This window comes from Chiloscyllium punctatum, chromosome 2 (assembly GCF_047496795.1).
Source record: "Chiloscyllium punctatum isolate Juve2018m chromosome 2, sChiPun1.3, whole genome shotgun sequence".
NCBI lineage: Eukaryota > Metazoa > Chordata > Chondrichthyes > Orectolobiformes > Hemiscylliidae > Chiloscyllium > Chiloscyllium punctatum.
The window spans coordinates 59,666,275-59,686,830 of record NC_092740.1 but is presented as its reverse complement, the minus strand read 5'-3'; the positions used below and the strand labels follow the sequence as shown (position 1 = coordinate 59,686,830).

Sequence of the window (20,556 nt, the reverse complement as noted above, 5' to 3'; positions counted from 1 at the left end):
TCCATCAGCTGTGTGAGAAACAAAGCTCACTCACTTCAATAATTTCAGTCTGAGACAAGATCTGAATCAGTAGTGTCATTTATTTTACACTTGCAAGTGGGTGTGATGTCCAGTGTCTATAAGGCTGAGGACATACACACCAAATTCAATTCATACACAATATTTATATAATTTGGTTTCTTTTGTTTTACATTGCTCCTCCCCTGTTTACATCCTCCACTTCCCTAAGACCGGCAGCCATTACTCCTGTTTATCTCTTGCCTTATCCGGCCTTGTCTGTGACAAAATACTTATTTCTGGCCTCACAAGGCCGTTTGACCTCATCCCACTATAGGTCATTGTTGGGCATATTCTTTCTTCATCATTATCTACCCCCTCCATCTGTGCCTTTCCCGAGGCTGTTCTGATCCCTATGACCCTTTTAATTGGGGTTTGTTCCTCTGTCTCTGTAAAAGTGGGAAACAGATGTTTATACCTACTGTTTGTATAGGCGTATCTAGCGTAACTTCATCCCCTCACAACATCTTATCTACTTGCCCGTAATGTCTACCATTGTTTTGCAGTCACATTTCATTCTGACATACAATTTTAGCTAATACAAAAACAATTATAGATGTTTATACCTACTGTTTGTATAGGCGTATCTAGCTTAACTTCATCCCCTCACAACATCTTATCTACTTGCCCGTAATGTCTACCATTGTTTTGCAGTCACATTTCATTCTGACATACAATTTTAGCTAATACAAAAACAATTATATATTTCCTCCACATCGTTTCCCTTCTTGTTGACTCAGCTCTTGGCTAAAACAATTACACACGGGTGTGAGTTCATTTTACTTTGTAAAATGGAATTGCAGAATTGCAGAAGTAACATTAATTTACTTATCTCCCACAGCTGGAATTGATGTAGTCATCCAGTCTTGGAGGGACTGCTAAGTGTTGTCTAATTTTTAATTCATATAGTATTTGTTACATTTAGTAATTTATTTTGTTTTACAAGTTATTTTAGTGAGGATTGCACTGATTCGTGCATGTATGTTACAAGATGTAAACTGTTACACTGGTTTGTATAGGCAAAATTATCCTCTGGAATCTAGCTCTGGCTTTGACATTGGTTCCTAGCAAAATTCAACTTTAACTCAAAAGTCTATTCACGTTAAGTCTCAATTTTAGGGAATGCAATCCAACTGGGACTTGGCCCCCTATGTTGCTTTTTTTCAGTTTCTTTCAGCAGCCTCTTCTGAAGTTTTTAAAAGCAACCTGTTTAGACTTGTTACGACGCTCCTCTGGTGTAGATGACAATTAAACCTGGGCCTCCTTGCTCAAAGGACACTACCACTGCACTCACAAGAGTCCTTCTGTACAGCAGAAACACTTGGCTGTGCAATCTCCAGGTGAGCCATCATTCTCATCAGTATGCAGACGCCAATGAGAACGCAGATTAAAGCTCTTAGCTGAATACGCCAGAATTGAATAAAGATCTGAGAATATTGGGGAGATAAGTGGGATAGATATGGACACTGAGTGTAAAGTGTTTATGTTATCGGTGACGGGTGCTGGCTGTGGGCAGAGATCACGTGGTGATTCCTCTCGCATCATCAGAACCTCAAAAGAGGATGGGAATTTCTCAGCAAGAAAAATGATCTTAACTGTGTTTCTAAAAGAATACAAACGGAGTTCAGCATTCAGCAAAGAAGTGCGCTCCTCATGCTTCCTGACGGGTTTTCAAACAGACTTCAAGCTCCAACCGTCCACAGATACCGTTAAGCTCGCGCTTGTCGAAGTCGTTGCTATGGCGACCTCCCAGTTCCGCTTCCGCTCTGGTTAGTTTCGTGTTGTGGTGTTGAACGCTCGGAATTGGGGGGTGTGGGGTTTTTAGTTATTTGTTTTTGGGTGGTCAGGACCAGCTCCTTGTGTAAGTCGGAGGAGAACTATTTCTCTTATAGCGTTGGATATTTTCTAATACACGGGGCTGCGGTTAAGCGAACGCGCGTGTGTATGTATTTATATGTGTATGTGTATGTGTATGTGTGTGAGTGTGAGAGAGATAGAGATAGAGATAGAGATAGAGATAGAGAGAAAATGACAAGATAGATGGTGCGAAGAAACTGAACTCCCGCCCCGTTCATCAGGATGATTGGGTCAACTGACACATGGCAACCCATAGGCCTCAGGTCTGAGATCCAGCACAGTGTGTCACTGCAAACACAGACTCCAATTTATAGTACACCCCCGTTCTCACCAAAGCAAGTAAACAGGCCTCGTACTAAAGTGAGAAACCCTTGCCTCGTTTCCTGCCATACGGAGCACGCTAGTGAGCATATCCAGTTAATTTGCATTCCTTAATGATTCTGTTAATATTTACGGCATAGCCAAGAATATGACCGTGAGAGTTAACAGTCCTTAAATTTTAAATTGTGGAAAAATAAAACGTGAAGCGTTTCCATTTTTCAGATTAAAATGAAGTGTTCGGGGAAGAAAAGTAAATAAAAGTTTTTGGTTAGTAGATAACTGGGTCGGTGCAAGTAAGGATTGATGCAAATTGGTTTTGTGAAGTTTGAAACAAAAGCTTTGTACAAAATTATTATTTTGAAATTGGGTTCACAGTGCCATATGTAACTTATGCTAAGGGAATGAACGTAACCTTTTTTAAAAAAGCTGAGAATTTTTTAGAAGTAGAAAAACAGAAATAAATGCTTAAATTTATTCCTTTTGACTTGATTTTTGATTTTGATATTGTATCATTCAAAATCTGTAATTCAAATAAAATTTCAAGTAAAAGTTACTTTTGTGTTTTCCAAAATGTTCATTTTTAAATTTATGAACGTCTTACATTTTTATTTGGTTAGTGTTGACCATATCAATCTCTCAAAATTTCTTCATTCAATTTTTAAATAATCAAATTTACCAATTGTGAATTTTATTTCTAATATACGGGATAACTTTGCATGCTATTACTAGCTCTGTTTAATGTCAAAGAAAGCAACAGTTTTCTAAACGTTCAGTTTCATGGCATTCATGTTTACTGATTGACTGACTGACTGACTGATAGCTAATGTTTATTTCTGTTTTGTATCGTTTTAGTTCCAAGTAAATTGATCACGTGAAACTAATTGGATGTGTATTTATCTGGTGGTTTCTATTCTTTCAACCGTGTGGATTGCTATGGCACAAAACCAACTTGGAGGACCAGAGGAAAAGGACAAAGCTTCAACAGCATTAAAAGGTTTGCAATATGAACAGATTTTGTCTATTGCATTAAAACTAATGAAACTAATATTGTAAACTATCTACAGGAATTACAGTGAGGGATCTTGAGCTCTCAAATCTGATGCAATTATATTCCTTTCTTTGTTTCACTTTTGCATAGATCACATGAAATTTCAATTTTTAAAGAGAGGTGATATTGCTAATTGTGTGTATAGCTCGGGATCTCGCAAGTCAGCCATGTTCCTTAAATTATTATGTACAGATGAGATGATGTCAACATGCATCTCTCTTTTCAGCCTCTTTAACAGACATTTCAGTTCTTCTTAATGTTATAATCTTTCTACAAGTAAAATCATAGAATCCCTACAGTGTGGAAACAGGCCATTTGGCCCAACAAGTCAACACTGACTCTTAAAATGTGCATCCCACCCAGACTCCACTCTCCTGACAATATTCCTGTAATCTTACATTTCCCATGACTAACCCACCTATCCCTGTACACTACAGGCAGTTTAGCATTGCCAGTCCACCCAACCTGCACATCTTTGGAATGTGGGAAGAAACCGGAGCACCCAGAAAACAGGAAGAATGTGCAAACTCCACACAGATAGTCACTTGAAGCTGAAATTGAACCTGGGTCCCTGATGCTATGAGGCAGCAGTGCTATCCACTGAACCACCGTATAGTTGCCTATTTTCATTGTAAATAATTGGAGCCAATCACAAGTGAAAGAGATCTTTTATTGAAAAAAAGTCAATCAATCAATAAACATGAATGCAGATACTGAAAATCAGAAACAAAAAAAAAATTGCCAGAAAACCAAACAAATCTAGCAGCATCCATTAACATTTTGGATCCAATGATCCTTGTACAGAACTCTGCTTTCTCTCCACAGATGCTGCCAGACCTGCTGAGTTTTCCCTGCAATTTCTGTTTTGTTTTTGAGAGCAATTTTATTATCTGCTAACCCTAGGAAAAGTAGCCAAGTATATAGACTTTGTGCAGTCATTAGGATGCTTGATGCACATGGCTACGTACAAAGTTATAAGGTGATGGTGTTCACTGTAAAGGAAGGTTTTAAAAGATATGCAGTTTGAGTACTTTACTATGTTTGAGACCTAAAGTTTAATTCTGACCTTTGGTAGTTTTTCTGATTCCTTGAGTACAGTTGGCAGCACTGGAGCTTGCATCTGTTTTTAAATTAATCTCTCCTCGCTTCTGTTTTCATGGGAATTTTGCCAGTTTCTTTGTGTGTGAGAGAGAGAGAGAGAGAGAGAAAGAGGTAGAGACAACTGTCGTGAAATACTGGTTTTGGAGTGTATTCCAAGAGGTTTCTTCGACTGGCCTGTCTATGGTTTCAGGTGCTTCCAGTTTTTTGTCCTCTTCTGTGTGGAAGCTGTCTCATAACTGGGAACTGTGATGGTTGCTGATTTAGACTCCCTCGAGGTCTGAGATAAATTGTTGCATTTCCCCAACAGACGATGACCATGGAGATGGGACACTTCTTCCTTCCTACCTCATCATCTGGCAAGCATGGTGTCATGTGTCACCTGCTGTCCAAAAGTTAGAGTAGGCAGTCCCATTAAGCACAGACAGAAGGATGTGATGTGATAGGAGAGCAGAGAATACTGTGATGTAATGGAGGGAGAGGTAAAGGTGACTGATGTATTAGTGAGGGAGAAGGCTATTGTTGGGTGGGAGAGGAGAAAGATGCTGCTGTGAGGAGGGAGGCGAAGGATAAGGTGGAAAAGGATGCTGAGAGGTGGTGAACTGGGAAGGAATGGAGGTAGTGGAGGAGGAGGGTGAGGCTGGGATGTGGTGAGTAGAAGAGGAACACCTGCAGGAGCAGGATGCTGTGATGTCATGAAGGGAGGCAGAAGAGGAGCCTGAGGCAGGAGGAGGACAGTTTGGAAAGGGTCAGCTATCTATCTTCAGACATAAATAAAGGGACATATCTATGAGAAAGGTGGAGGTCAACATAGGACTGAGGGTGTTGTACTTAAATGTGCAGTACACAAAACAAGGTAAATGAGCATGTTGTGAAGATTCAAATTAGCGGGAACAATGTTGTATGTATCACAAGGACGTGGCTTCAAAGGGGTCAGGATTGGGAACTAAATATCCAAGGATACAGATCCTGTCAAAAGGACAAGCAGATTGGCAGTTGAGGCAGGGTTGCTTTGTGAGTAAGCAATTAAATTAAATCAATAGCAAGTACTGAGATAGATTCCACAACTTCCAATCCTATGTGGATAGAGTTGAAGAACTGCAAAGGTGAAAATACCCTGATGTGATTTATGTACAGGCGTCTTAGCAGTAGTCAGGATGTGGGACGGAAAATAAATCAGGAGACAGAAAAGGTGTTTAAACTGGTATTATTACAGTAATCATGGGTAATGTTAATATGTAGGTGGACTAGAAAAATCAGGTTGGTAGTGGATTCCAAGGAAATGAAGTTGTGGAATGTCTGAGATGGTTTGTTTTTTGGATCAGTTTGTGGTACAGCTCACTAAGGCAGAGGCAGTTCTGGATTTGGCGATGGGTATTGAGGTAAATTTGATTTGGGAGCTTAAAGTGAAGGAACCTGGAGAGGAAGTGACCATAATATGATAGAATTCACCTTGCAGCTTGAGAAATTAGAATCAGGTGTAATGGTGTTACAATTGAGTAAAGGTAACCGGAAAAACATGAGGGAGGAGCTGACCAGAGTTGATTGGAAGAGGAGCCTAACAAGAAACAATTGTAGGATTTTCTGAGGGAACAGCAGAAATTCATCCCAAGGAAGAAGGAACATACAAGGTAACCATGGCTAACGATAGAATTCAGGGACAGCACAATGTGGTCACAATTAGTGTGAAGCCAGTGGATTGGGAAGTTTTTAAAAGCATGCAGAGGACAACTAAAAAGTAATAAGGGGGAAGAAGGTGAAATCTGAGGGCAATCTAGTCAGTAATATAAAAGACAATTGCAAGAGTTTTTTTTAGACAGGTAAGAGTAGCAATTGGGCTCCTGGAAAAGGAGGTTGGAAAAGTAGTAATAAAATCAGAAATTTCTGGAAAACTCAGGTATCAGAAAGTTGTAGAATGCTGAGAGGTTTGGTTAGAGTGGACATGGAGAAGATGTTTACACTAGTAGGAGAGGCTCGGACAGCCTTAGTGAAGGAACTATCCTTTCGAACTGAGGTGAGGAGGGATTTCTTCATTCAAAATATGTTAAATCTGAAGAACTCATTGCTGTAGAAGGCTGTGGAGGCCAAGTCGTAGAGTATATTTAAGACAGATGGGTAATAAGGGAATCAAAGTTACAAGGAGAAGGCAGTGAATGGGGTTGATTAAATATGCTAAGCACGCTGAAACAAAGGTTGCCTTCTAACCCAGCTTTCATAGGCCATTCTCACCTTGCCCCCCACTGTCAATTTAGAATGAATGACGAGATCATGGAAACTAACATTGGAGGATATGCAAGATTTGCCAATGTATCAATTCTGCCTTCAAGAGGCACCTAGAGGCATCACCAGCAATGCTTCGGCAAGAACATTTGACTAATAAAACCTCTCACCTGCTGATACATCCAGCATTGAGGTACCAGTTACTCAAAAGCCATTAAAGGTATTAAATGTATATTTTGCACCTGTCTTTACCAAGGAAAAGAAGCTACCCAGGAAATGGTGGCAGAAGAGAGAATTCTGTCACCAGAAGATTTCTCAATTAATAAGAGAGAAGTGTTGGAGAAACTCTCTTCATAAAGTTGGCAAGGCACCAGAACTGGATGAGATGCATCCAAGGATTTTGAAGAAAGTGCCTTTGGAAATTATGGGATCACTAATCACAACTATTAGTCTTCCCTGAACTCTTGGGAAGCCCCAGTGGAGAACTGCAAACACTGTGCCCTTGTTCAAAAAAGGTTTTTAAGGTTAGCCCCAGCAATAGAGGACATAGCTTTAAGATGAGAGGGGAAATTATTTAAAAGGGACCTTAGGGTCAACTTTTGTATGCAGAGGATGGTGCGTGTATGGAATGAGCTGCTAGAGGAAGTGGTGGAAGCTGGTACAGTTACAACATTTTAAAATGGGTGTATGGATGGGGAAGGGTTTACTGGGATGTACACCAAATGCTGGCAAATGAGACTGTAGCAGGGAGACCAGAATTGAATACAGTATTCCAAAAGTTGGCAATGCATTGACCAATAAAGGCAAGTGTGTCAAATGTCACCTTCGTTACCCTGTCTGCTTATGACTCCACCTTCAAAGAATTATGAATTAGAACCCCAAGGTCTTTTTGTTTGGCAACATTCCCAGAACTCTCCCATGAAATATATTAATCCTGCCGTGATTTGTCTTTACCAAAATGCAATACTTCACATTTATCTAAATTAAACTTCATCTTCCCCTCTCTGGCCCATCCGATCAAGGTGACCATTGTACTCTCAGATAACCTTCTTCACTGTTCACTGCACTACACGAATTTTGCTGTCATCTGTCAACTTACTAACCATTCCTCCTACAGTCACATCTGAGTCATTTATATTAATGGCACAAAGCAATGGACCCAGCAACGATCCTTGCGGCACACTTGGTCACAGGTCTCCAGCCAAAAAGCAACCCTCCACCACCACCCTCTCTCCTACGTCCAAGCCAATTTTGTATCCATGTGTTTAAACACTTTCTGGATTCCATGTGATCTCACCTTGCTAACCAGTCTACCGCGTGGAACTTGTTAAACGCCTTACTGAAGTCCATGCAAACAACTTCCACTGCGCTACCTTCATTAATCTCCTTTGTCACTTCAAACACCTCAGTCAAATTAATGCGACATGATTTCCCATGCGCGTAGGTATGTTTTCTATCCCTAACCAGTCCTTGCCTTTCCAAATGCATGTAAATCCTGTCTCTCAGATTCCCCTCCAACAACTGACATCAGGCTTACCTGTCTATAGTTCACTGGTTTTCCTTGCTACTTTTTTCAATAATTGTGCCACATTAGCCATCCTCCAGTCTTCCGGCACCTCACCTGTGGATATACAGATCTCGGCAAGGGGCCCAACAATCACTTCCCTATCTTCCCATAAACGTTTGGGATATACCTGATCAGGTCCTGGGGATTTATCCACCTTTTATGCATTTTAAAACGTCCAGCATCACCAACTCTGTAATATGGAGACTTTTCAAGATATCACTCTTTATTTCTCCAAGTTCTCTTGCTTCCATATCCTTCTCCACAGTAGGTACTGACCCAAAATACTTGTTTAGTATCTTGCCCATCTCCTGCAATTCCACAGAAAGACAGCCCTGTTGATCTTTTAAGGCCCCTATTCTCTCCTTAGTTACTCTTTTTCCCTTAATATATTTGTAGAATCTCATTAGATTCTCCTTAACCGTATTTGCTAAAGCCACCTCCTGTCCCCTTTTTGACATCCTGATTTCCCTCTTGAGTATACTCCTACTGTCCATATACTCCTCAAGGGATTTACACGATCCCAGCCATCTAAATCTGCCATATGCCTCGTTTTTCTTGACCAGAGCCTTAATTTCTCTAGACATCCAGCTTTCTCTACACCTATCAGGCTTGCCCTTTTATACTAACAGGAAAATACTGCCTCTGGATTCTTGTTTTCTCATTTTTGAAAATCTTCCACTTTCCAACAGTCCCTTTACCTGCGAATAGCCTCTTCCAATCAATTCTTTCCTGATACTGTAAACATTGGCCTTGCTCCAATTCAAACATTAATTTTTAGATCACGTCTATCCTTTTCCATAACTGCTTTAAAATTAATAAAATTAATTCACTGGCCACAGTTCACCTGCTCTGCCTTAATTCCTGAGAAAAGGTCAAGTTTTACTCCTTCTCTAATAGGTGTATCCAAATACTGAATAAGAAAATTTTCTTGTTTGCATCTAACAAATTCCTCTCCACCCATGCCCTTGAAACTATGGCAGTTCCAGTCTTTGTTTGGAAAGTTGATCCTCACCCTTACAACCCTATCATTCTTATAGGTAACTGAGATCTCCTTAGAAATTTATTTTTCAGTTTTCTACTCACTACAGGAGGGGGCTAGGGTGGTGTCTGTAATATAAATCTAATAAGATGATCATCCCTTTCTTGTTTCTCATTTCCACCCAAGTAACATCCCTGGATGTACTCTCAGGAATATCCTCTCCAAGTACAGCCATAATGTTATCCCTTACCAAAAACGCCACTCCACCTCCTCTCTTGCCCCTCTTTCTATCCTTCCTAATAGCATCTATACCCTGGAGCATTAAGCTGTCAAATTGCCCTACTCTGAGCCCCATTTCAGTAATTGCTATGATATCCCAGTCCCATGTTCCCAACTATGCCCTGAATTCATCTGCTTTACATGTAAAGCCACTAGTATTGAAATTAATTCAGTTTAATTTCAATCTTACCTTTTGTTCTCTGCTTGGACTATTTGATGTACTCCTCTTCTCAATTGTACCAGCCTCAGACTTCTCTCTTTTCTCACTCTGTCTCTTTCTCAACGCACTCACCCACCTTTACTAGTTTAAAGCCTGCTGAGTAGCAGTGGCAAGTCGACCTGCCAGGATATTGGTTGACTTCCAATTCAGGTGTAACCTGTCCTCCTTATACAGGTCACTGCTGCCTCAGAAGAGATTCCAACAGTCCAAAAATGCAAATTCCTGCCTGTTGCACCAGCTCCTCAGCCACATGTTCATCTGCTCTATTATCCTATCCCTACTCTCTCTAGTATGTGGCACCGGGAGTAATCCAGATATTACTACTCTTGAGGACCTATTTGTTAACCTCCTGCCTAATTTCCTATATTCTTGTTTCAGAACCTTGTTCCTTTCACTTCCTCTTTCATTGGTACCAATGTGTACAATAACTTCCTGCTGGTCACTTGCCCCTTTTGAGCATATTCTGTACCCTCTCTGAGACATTTTTGACCCTGGCACCATTCTGGTGGTTTCGCTGTCGGCCACAAACGTTTTATTGATCCCCTGACTAGAGAATCCCCTATCACAATCAATTGTTTGGAACCTGACATACCCCTCCTTACAGTAGAGCCAGTCTCGGTACCAGTGGCCTAGCTGTCAGTACTACATTTCCCTGAGAGTTCATCGTCCTCTACCTTTTCCAAAACTGCATATTTGTTTGAGATGGCGATAGCCATAGGAGATTCCTGCACTACCTGCTTACCTTTCCTAGAGGTAACCCACCTACCTGACTGTATCTGCGGTTTTTCTACCATCTTAAACTGGCATCCATCACATCCCAAGGTTCCTCTAAATTCCTTATTGGCTCTAACTGCCATTCCAACCTGATCCGTGCAATCTGATAATCACGTTTCCTGGAAGATTGAAATTCTCTCTTCTCCCACATCCAACAGGAAGAGCACATTACTAAAGGCCATATCTGCACCTTAAGCTACAGACCCAGGAAACAGCACAGTCTTGCTGCTCTAAAAACGCTGTTCTCGGATAACTTAATTGTATTTTTTGTCCTAAAAAAATTAATCAAGAGACTGATCTCACTGAAACATTATAGATTTACAAAAGGATTAAGATTTGTAAGTTTTATAAGTCTAAATAACAAACACTTGGCTGCTTCAGGCTCGAAACATTTGATATTCCCAGTTGTGATTAGTTCAGATAATAAGGTCTCTCCACAATCAGCTGTGAAATTGCACGGTTTGTTTTGTTGACTATATTCAAGGCTGAGTTAGACAGATTTTGGATTTTCAATGGAGTCCTGCATTAAAGGGAACAGGGAGGAAAGTGGTGTTAAATCCACCATCAGATCAGCTATAATCTTATTAAATAGTGGAGCAGGCTGAAAGGAGAAATGGCTTTCTCAGCCCCTATTTATTGTATAATGTTCTCCCCAGTCAATTATCCAGCTTTACGTCTGGAAGGTTGAAGGTACCACCTCTGCCAGCCAGCCTGGTCACACAAAAAGCTGTGTGAAACTAAATTCTGGAGTTGCGTCACTTGCTTTTATTTAGTCTGATTTTAGTTATTTATACCTTTTTCATTAATTCACCATCAAAAATGAGTACATCATATACCCACTGTGAAATGGTGGGCTATGAAATTAACTGCTGATCTTTTACTGTCAGTTTTGTAATACCGTCCAAGATCAGTTTCGCCCCCAGAGATCTTCGTTTCCAAACTTCAGTCAGTATTGATGCACATGAGTGACCTCACTGATTTTGTTACAGTTGAGTCCAGCTTCGTAATCAATTTACTTGGAGCATAATTTAAATAGTACAGTTTTATGCAGGTTGTAAACTAGCTTTTGGAAGAGAGGAGAGATAAATAACAGCCTAAGTTGAAGCACAGCCATTTTAGATGTAGTAAAGTTGAATATCCCCTCATTTCAGATGAAATGTTATTAACTGTGACAAGTAATGTTATTATAAACATGGCAATAGGTCAGCAACCTACCTGTGTATTGATTGAGAATAGAAGTTTCTAACAACTGGATTAGCGGTTTATGGATGAAACTGACATCATAACACTTGAAAATAACAAGGTTATCAATCAGTTTAGTACATTTCTAGATGTTAATGTGAAATTGAACCTGGTTGCAGCTCTTACCACTTTTTTTAGAATGATATATTTTGATTGAGCACATCCACTTTGCTGTACCCTTCGGAACTGTTGGGATAGCCAATCCATTTCTTTCAGTATGAAGATTACAGAGTAGACTTTTTTTTTCTCTTGTGAATTATGTGAGGGAAATCAAAATTGTGGTTTCTTGTGGATTTTTGGCTTATGGACCTGTCTCTGTCCATCCTCCCCATTTGTTTGCATAATTAGACTATTCAATTAATCACAGAGATAAAATCATAGATCACAGAGTATTTCTTAGCATTTCATTGCAGTTTTATTTCCTTTGCAATAAAATTATAAAGTCCAGGTATCAAAAAAATCAGTAAAAGAATATTGAAGAACTTCAAACTGATAGAATATTCAGTTTAGATGATAAATAGATGAGGTATTGATGAGAAATAAATGGTATGTTTTTGAAAGCACTTTTTATGCTGTGCTCAGGTATCTAGTTAACTGGTTGAGTGGCTTTGGTGGTGACTTTGGAAAACTCACTAAGAAAGTGTTTGAGTGGTAATTAGTCAGAGGGCTTTTAAATGATGGACGGAAGTGAATTTTAGAACTTTGTGAGAAGCACCAATCTCACAATAAAATGGAGCAGACTACTTCATTTTGATCAGCAAAACAAATTACTTTAGGGATTAATTTAACATAACTAGCTTGTTATATCAGCTGAAGAAACAAAATTTTTGTGAGGTCACGCACAACCTAGAAGTAAGAGATGGTCATTGAGCTCATTGTACATGTTCTGCCATTCAACTTAGACATGGCTGAACCCAGGCTTCAATTTCACTTTTCCACTCGAGATTTCTCCAAATTTCTTGATTCCATGAGAGACTAAAAATCTGACTATCCCAGCTTTGAATAAAGTCACTAAATTCAGAGAACTGAGTACAAAATGCAGGAAGAATGCTGTAGTACAGTTAAAGTTTTCTGTTTCTTTCAGATTCTGGAATCTTGTACAAACCAATTAGCTGTCTACGTTGATGTTTATTTTCTTCCTCCAAGTTTGCATCTTTTGGGTATGCTGCAACTGCCACCCAGATGATAATTTTCTTCAACAAGCACACAATATGTTGGAGAAACTCAGTAGGACTGGTACCATTCTTTTTGGTACCCATTCTTTCATGGGATGGAATCTGAGTATCCTGAACTGTACTTTCCTACTTTTTCTCCATAACCCTCTAATACCTGACTGATTAGAAGTCTGTCTATCTCTGTCTCGAATATACTTAATAACCCAGTCTCTCAAGCCCTGTGTGGTAAAGAATTACTTCGATTCACTACCCTCTGAGAGAACAAAGTCCTTGTCTGTTTTAAATGTTGCAATCCCTTATACTGAGATAATGCCTTCTGGTCCTCAACTCTTTCACGAGGGGAAACAGCCTCTCCAAATCTGTCATATTCCTTAAGAATCTTGTGTGTTTCAATAAGGTTGCCTCTTATTCTTAATTCTAATGAGTACAAGACTAATCTACTCCACTGTTCTCATAAGACAGTCCATTCATAATTTATATCAGCCTAGTGAACCTTCTCTGGATTGAGCGATGCTTTACTGCAGCAGAACCTGCTCCATACATTTTCTTCAGACATTTGTATTAGAACTATGTATTTGAGGGGTAGTGGCTATCCCAATTCCCATTTAAAACATTGTCAAGTATGGTCAAAGAATTGCATCAGTTTCATATTGCATAATATTATGAAAGATTTTTAGTTAATTTTATTGTCCTTTTTTTTTTCCAGATTTACTGTCCAGGATAGACTTGGAGGAACTTATGAAGAAAGATGAACCACCCCTTAAGTTTCCTCAAACACTTGACGAATTTGAATATTTGTTTAATGAAAGTAAGTGAGAAATTGAGTCTTCAGATAATAAATATGTTTGAAGTGTTATATTTTTGCATATTACTATTGTATAAATCAATATTTAGCAGAAAGGCAAAACAGCTAATATTTTTTTCCACAGACATGGAATCATAGAATCCCTACAGTGTGGAAGCAGGCCATCCAGCCCATCGGTCCATACCGATCCTCTGAAGAGCATCCCACCCAAATACACTCCATCCCTGTTTCCCATGGCTAATCCACTCAGCCTGTATATCCTTGGATTCTATTGTCAACTTAACATGGCCAATCCACCTAACCTGCACATATTTAGAGAATGGGAGAAAAACCGGAGCACCTGAAGGAAACCCACATAGACACAGGAAAAATGTGCAGACTCCACATAGACGGTTGCTACTGGGTGGAATCAAACCTGGGTCCCTGATGCTCTGAGGCAGCAGTACTAACCACTGAGCCACTTTGTTGGCCCTGCAGTGTTATGGGGATGGGTAGGATGCTCTTTAGAACGCAGACTTCATGAACTGAATGGCCTTTTTCTGGGCTATGATCTGTTAATAGACCTTGCTGAATTAAAAATTAGGAGATTGTCATATTTGTTGGTAAGACACTATGCACCCTTGTAACTGGATGAAATGTTATCAATCATTGCTTTGAAAGAACTATGAAGAATTGCTTTTCTTTCCACAAACGATGGCTAAGTGGAAATGTCAGGTGATGTAAAATTCTGAATTATGTAAGATTCTTTTATGTAGTTTATCTCAGACTTGTCTGCAGCACCCAAAGGAATTCCTAATTATGCATCCCAAATCCCTTTGCGTTACAGCTTTCTGCAGTTTTTCTCCATTTAAATACTATTCTGTTCTTTTGATCATCCTTCTAAAATTAAAAACTTTGTGTTTTTCCCACATTATACTCCATGTCGCATTGTTTTGCCCACCCACTTAACGTATTTATATCTCTAAACTGTTTGTGCCCTCTTCATAACTTGCCGTTCCCTCTATTTTTGTGTCGTCTGCCAATTTAACTGCAGTATATTCACCTGTTCCTCCAAATCATTAATGTATATTTTGCAAACCGTTGCAGTCCCAGCACCGATCTCTGTAGCATCCTGCTAGTTACAGGTTGTCAATCTGAAAAAATAAAACCCTTATTCCAATTTGCTGTTTCCTATCCATTAGCCAATTCTCTATCCATGCCAATTTACTACTTCTAACATTGTGGATTTTTATCTTCTGACTTAACCTTTTGTAAAGTATCTTGTTGAATGCCACCTTGAAGTCCAAATGCGCCACATCTACCAATTTCCATCTATCCACCCTGGTTGACGCTTCCTTGAAAGGCTAATAAATTAGTCAGATGTGATTTCCCTCTTTGTGAAGCCACACTGATTCCGCTTGATTAGATTATGATTTTCCAAATGTGCTATGGATAGTAGCCTCCCTTTAACTTGTCTTAAGTTCTCTTTTGAAACTTTGCAATCTTGCTTCCAAGCTGGAGAATTCTATAGACCAGGAGTGGGTAATTAATTCTTCCAAGGGGCCACATGAGAAACCTGAGTTGTGTTGGAGGGCCGAACCAACAATAAGTTGAACATAATTCTGCTTTAGTTTTAATTTTCTCCCATTGTAAAAAGTACTAAATTATATCGTTTTGCACTGAAACTTATAATCAAAAGAATAAGGATATTCTGTTACAATAAAGATATGAAATTGTGGAGTAGATCAAATATAGAATAACTAAACAGTAAAAACAATTTCAGTATTAACATATTAAAAATAAAATGAAATCTCCCAAACCAATAATGAAATGTTGTTTCATTATTGTTCAGTATTATAAACAATGCTATACAAAAAGCAGTAAGTGCTTTTGATGTTTTTCAGTTAATTTTACTTGTTTAGTGAGAAATATCCAGTCTGTTTTGCGCTTGAACAAGTGCACTGACATCTGGTTGAATGTCTGAGGTGGATATGTGAAGGACAGCTGAGAGGTGATCATCGGTGATAGAGGATGTGTATTTGCATTTGTTGAACTTCATCACTGAGAATGTATGTTCGCAAAGAGGACAAGAATCTTCTGAGTATGCCTCCTTGTGTGGAAAGTTCTCCCTTTTGAGGGAAGAGTAAAAATCAAGCAGTGAGGCTGACCTAAAGTACTCTGCCAGAAGTATGTCAGACTGCAGGTCAATGAGTTCAAGCTAAACATTACGAGGTACATTCTCTACATTGCATGTAAATGGGGAAAAAATCATGTGCATTTCATTCTCAACCATTTTAAAGTCTTGAAATCGCCTTGAAAATTCACCATGCAGTGCTTCTAACATAGGTGAGTATCTGTGGAGGTGATCAGCTGAAGTGTGGCTTCCTTCAGAGTTGGCAAGTGGGTGAGAATGTTGTCCTCCATTTGGCTTGAGAGAAGCTGCAACTTTCTCTTAAAAGCCTTCACCAAGATATACATTTCATGCACAAAAAGCCCCTTGCACTGCCGTTTCACATTTAGTTCATTCATAAGTGCAGTCACATCAACAGCAAAACCCAGGTCTGCAATCCAGTCTGCATCTGACAGCTGTGGAATGCCATTCCCTTTCTTCACACACAAATCCTGAATCTCTTCTTTCTGGTCCCATATACTTTTCAGCATTTTGCCCAGGCTGAGCCACCTGACAGCTGTGTGGTAGCCTATGTCATGATGTTCAGTCTCATTTTCCTCCAAAAGTGGAACAAACTGCCTGTGGTTCAAAGCTCTTGCCCGGATGAAGTTAACTATTTTAGTTACAACATTAACCAAATGGTTAATTTTTAACACTGACTTATGCAACACTTTGTGATGTATAACACAATGCAAAAATACCAATTTCTGTTCAGGGTCAATTTCTGTCACTTTATACTGCATTCTCTTTAAGTGTCCAACATTTTTTCCTGTTAGATTTGGACAACCATCCGTTGTCACACCTGCCAACTTGTCCCATTTTAGTCCCAATGTGTCCAAACATGCATTTACCTCCGTGAACAAATCATTACCAGTTGTTGTTCCTTTCATTGACTGCATGGCTGCCAGCTCCTCCGTGATTTTTAAAGTCCGTAGTTGTCCCACGTACGAAGATGAGTAGCTGGGCTGTGTCACGTACATTGCAGCTCTCATTCAAAGCCAAGGAAAAAAAGTCAAAGTTGACTGCTCTGTGCTGCACTGAAGCTCCAGCTTTCTCGCGATGTCTCCAATCTTTCTCATTACAGTGCGTCAGAAGAGGGCACATCCTCAAAAGCCTCCTTTTTCTCCAGGCATATTAGTTTTGCAGAGTCCAACAAGCACTCCTTAATAAACTCTCCATCAGAAAACGGTTTACTGTTTCTGGCGATTTTGTGGGATATGACATAACTTGTCCTGACAGCTGCATCTCTGGATATGTGAAGTTTAGTAAAACGTCTTTGCTGGTTATGCAGCTTAGCTAACAAAGCATCCAACTCCCTTGCCTGTTCTTGATAAGATAAGTTGTACTTCTCTGCGTGTTTGGTCAAGTAGTGGTGATTCAAATTATAATCCTTGAACATAGCAACCTGTGCACCACAAACCAAGCACACGGCTTTACCTCCGATTTCTGTAAATAAATATCTCGCAGTCCATGTCTTGTTCAAAACGCGCCTTTCTGTATCAACCTTCCTTTCTTTTTGGCATGAGCTGGCATTTTGAGGGCTAGCCGGCAAGCATCACTTTTAGCTGTTAATGCACGCATGCACATATATGTGCATCCTTACGTAAATTAAAAAAGCATCCTTTTCAAAACAAAAGCAACACAGTTGTATTGCGTGCATGGCGTAAATACTTTTTCATTTATGTTCTATTTTAAGGTTGACTTTATGCAGGCTGGACAGGAATGACTAAAGGGCCCATGGGCTGTAAAATGCCCAGGTCTGCTATAGACTGACCCCTTTGTGGAGGAGTCTGTTCAACTCAGTTGTAAATGTCCCAACCCATATCCTTGGACTCCCCAGCCATCAGGAACAACCTTCCTGCATGAACCCTGTCTAGTCATGTTAAAACTTAATAAATTTCCATGCAATCCTCCCCTCATCCTTCCAAACTCCAGTGATTATCATCAATGTCCCTTTCATTATACTAACTAAGTGACTTTCTATCTCTGATGCAATTTTGGATTCTGCAGTATTGGAAAGATATTTAGTCGTGGAGAGAATATAACAGAGAAATCAAATATAAAAGAAAAATGTTGCAAGTCTTGCAAATCGAAAAGAAAAGCAGGAAATGGTGGAATTTATAAACCAATCTGACAGAATGGAGAAAGAGAAACTAAGTAATTGTTTCAGGTCAATGACCTTTCATCAGAACTGAAAACAGAAATGTCCTAGTTTTTAACTAGGTTGTATAGTGGGTATGGGATTTGGAGACCAAACAAAAATTAACAGGGCAGAAAAAGGGAGGCATTAATGACCAAGAACTTGTTGGGACAGAATCAAACAATAATAATACAATAAATAAAGAATGTGACCCGAAAGGTTGAAAGGCTGAATAATGACCAGCTGCTGCCCAAATGCTAAATAAGGAATGCCAATACCAAGACTTAATCATGCAAAGAAAAAAATCACGCAGCACCAGGTTATAGTCCAACAGGTTTAATTGGAAGCACACTAGCTTTTGGAGCGCTGCTCCTTAATCAGGTGGTTGTGGAGGACACAATTGTAAGACACAGAATTTATAGCCAAAGTTTCCAGTGTGATGTAACTGAAATTATACATTGAAAAATAACTTGATTGTTTGTTGAGTCTTCCATCTCTTCGAATACCATGATAGTTTCACTTCTTCCATGTGTAAATCACAAAGCATTTTTTTTAAAGTTACATTCTCAGGTTAACTAACAATTGGTGTTAGCCTGACAATATGTTGAAGGTTCTGGATTAGTGGTGCTGGAAGAGCACAGCAGTTCAGGCAGCATCCAAGGGGCAGCAAAATCGACATTTCAGGCAAAAGGTGTTAGCCTATGATTACGGAACTTAGCTGTCAGCCTCTGTTCGGCCACTTTTCGCTGCTGCCTGTCTCGAAGTCCGCCTTGGAGGATGGTAACCTGAAGGTCTGAGGTCGAATGTCCTGGACCGTTGAAGTGTTCCCCAACTGGGAGGGAGCACTCCTGTCTGTTTGTGCAGTGCCCATTCATCCATTTCCGCAGCCTTTGCTCGGTTTCCCCAATGCATCATGCCTCAGGGCATCCTTGCCTGCACTGTATAAGATAGACAACTTGGCTGAGTCACATGAGTACCTGCCACGTACATGACTGGAGGTGGCCCACGTGTAATGGTGGTATCCATGTCCACACTCTGACATGTCTTGCAGCGTCTACCATGACAGGATTGTATGGAGTTGTCCTGAGAGCCGGGCAGCTTGCTACGAACAATGATCTGTTTGAGGTTTCACGGTTATCTAAAGGCAAGCAGTGGAGGTGTGGGGAAGGTCTTGGCGAGTTGCTCATCCTCGTTGATAATGTGTTGCAGGTCACGAAAAACATGCTGTAGTTTTTCAGCTCTTGATAAGTACTGGACAATGAAGGGTATCCTGTGTCTGTGTCCTGAGCAGGTCATTATAGTTCCTTGCTGTGGCACGTCGGAACTGGCGGTCGATGAGTTGAGCATTGTACCCTGTCCTTATGAGGGCATCCAGGTGTCCATCACGTTCCTCCTCATCTGAACAGATCTGGTGTATGCGTAGGGTTTGTCAGTTGGGGATGGCTGTTTTAATATGTTTTGGGTGGAAGCTGGAGAAGTGTAGCATTGTGAGGTGATCTGTGGGTTTGCGATAGAATGTGGTTCTGATGCATGTATCCAAGAATGAGACAGATAGTAGAGTAGGCCATGGTGAGTTTGGTGGGATGAAATTTGTTGATAAACTGTAGTTTTATCAGTGACTCCCCGCCATGGGTTCAGAAGAAGAAAATGTCATTGGTGTACCTGATGCATAATGTTGATTGGAGGTCCTGCATAGAGGAGAAGTCTTGTTGGAACCTGTGCATGAAAATGTTGGCATATTGGGGTGCAAATTTGGTGCCCATAGCTGTTTAGCGTCTGGATGAAGAACTGGTTGTCAAAGATGAAGATGTGATCGAGGATAAAGCGGATGAGTTGTAGGACGGTGTTTGGAGATTGGCAGTTGTTGGTGTTGAGTACTGAGGCTGTTGCAGCGATGCCGTCATTGTGGGGGATGCTGGTGTAGAGTGCGGAAACGTCCATTGTGAGGAGAAATGTTCCCGGTTCGACTGGTCCATGGGTGCTGAGTTTCTGTAGGAAAGCCATAGTGTCGTGACAGAAGCTGGGGATCCCCTGTACAATAGGTTTCAAGATGCCTTAAACTTAGCCGGAGAGATTCTCACAAAGGTCCCATTGCCTGATAAGATGGGACGTCCTGGTGTGTTGGCTTTGTGTACCTTTGGAAGGCAGTAGAAGTCGCCTACGCGAGACGTATGTGGGATGAGGGCGTGTAGGGAACTCTGATCAGGACTTTGGATCCAGTCCTTCAATGCGTTTAATTTACGGGTGTATTCTTTGGTCGGATCAGCAGGTAGTTGCCTGTAGTGTTCCTGGTTGTTCAATTATCGGTACACTTTCTTGCAGTAATCTGTTCTATTTTGAATAACAGTGGCTCCTCCTTTATCTTCTGGTTTGATGACAATGTTGTGATTGGTTTTGAGAGCCTGGAAGGCATTGTGTTGTGAACGGGTGATGTTTTGCACTACCTTGTGGGTACAGCTAATGAATCTGGCATTTATATATTTCCTGACAGTTTGAGCATAGGTGTCAAGCCGAGGGCAGCGGCCCTCTGGTGGGGTCCAAGTTGACACCACCTTTGGTCGCTCCTCTACAGATCCCTGTGATGACTGTTCCAGTTCATCAGTGGGTTCGTTGGGATCACAGCTG

At 40.3% G+C, this 20,556-nt stretch overlaps 1 protein-coding gene across 5 annotated transcripts in view; it reads left to right on the top strand.

Annotated features, from left to right (window-relative positions):
• Positions 1-1,624: 1,624 nt before the first annotated feature.
• arb2a (ARB2 cotranscriptional regulator A) overlaps positions 1,625-20,556 on the top strand; it is a 544,044-nt gene continuing 525,112 nt past the window's right edge. For 3 of the 5 annotated variants that reach the window (XM_072582913.1, XM_072582925.1, XM_072582917.1), the window contains exons 1-3: positions 1,806-1,918; positions 3,088-3,229; positions 13,544-13,645. In XM_072582913.1, coding sequence (XP_072439014.1) covers positions 3,121-3,229; positions 13,544-13,645 — 211 coding nt within the window. In that variant the 5' untranslated portion in view covers positions 1,806-1,918; positions 3,088-3,120. Of the gene's footprint in view, positions 1,919-2,166; positions 2,318-3,087; positions 3,230-13,543; positions 13,646-20,556 lie in introns of those variants that run through there. The other 2 variants (XM_072582914.1, XM_072582916.1) reach the window with 2 other exon arrangements.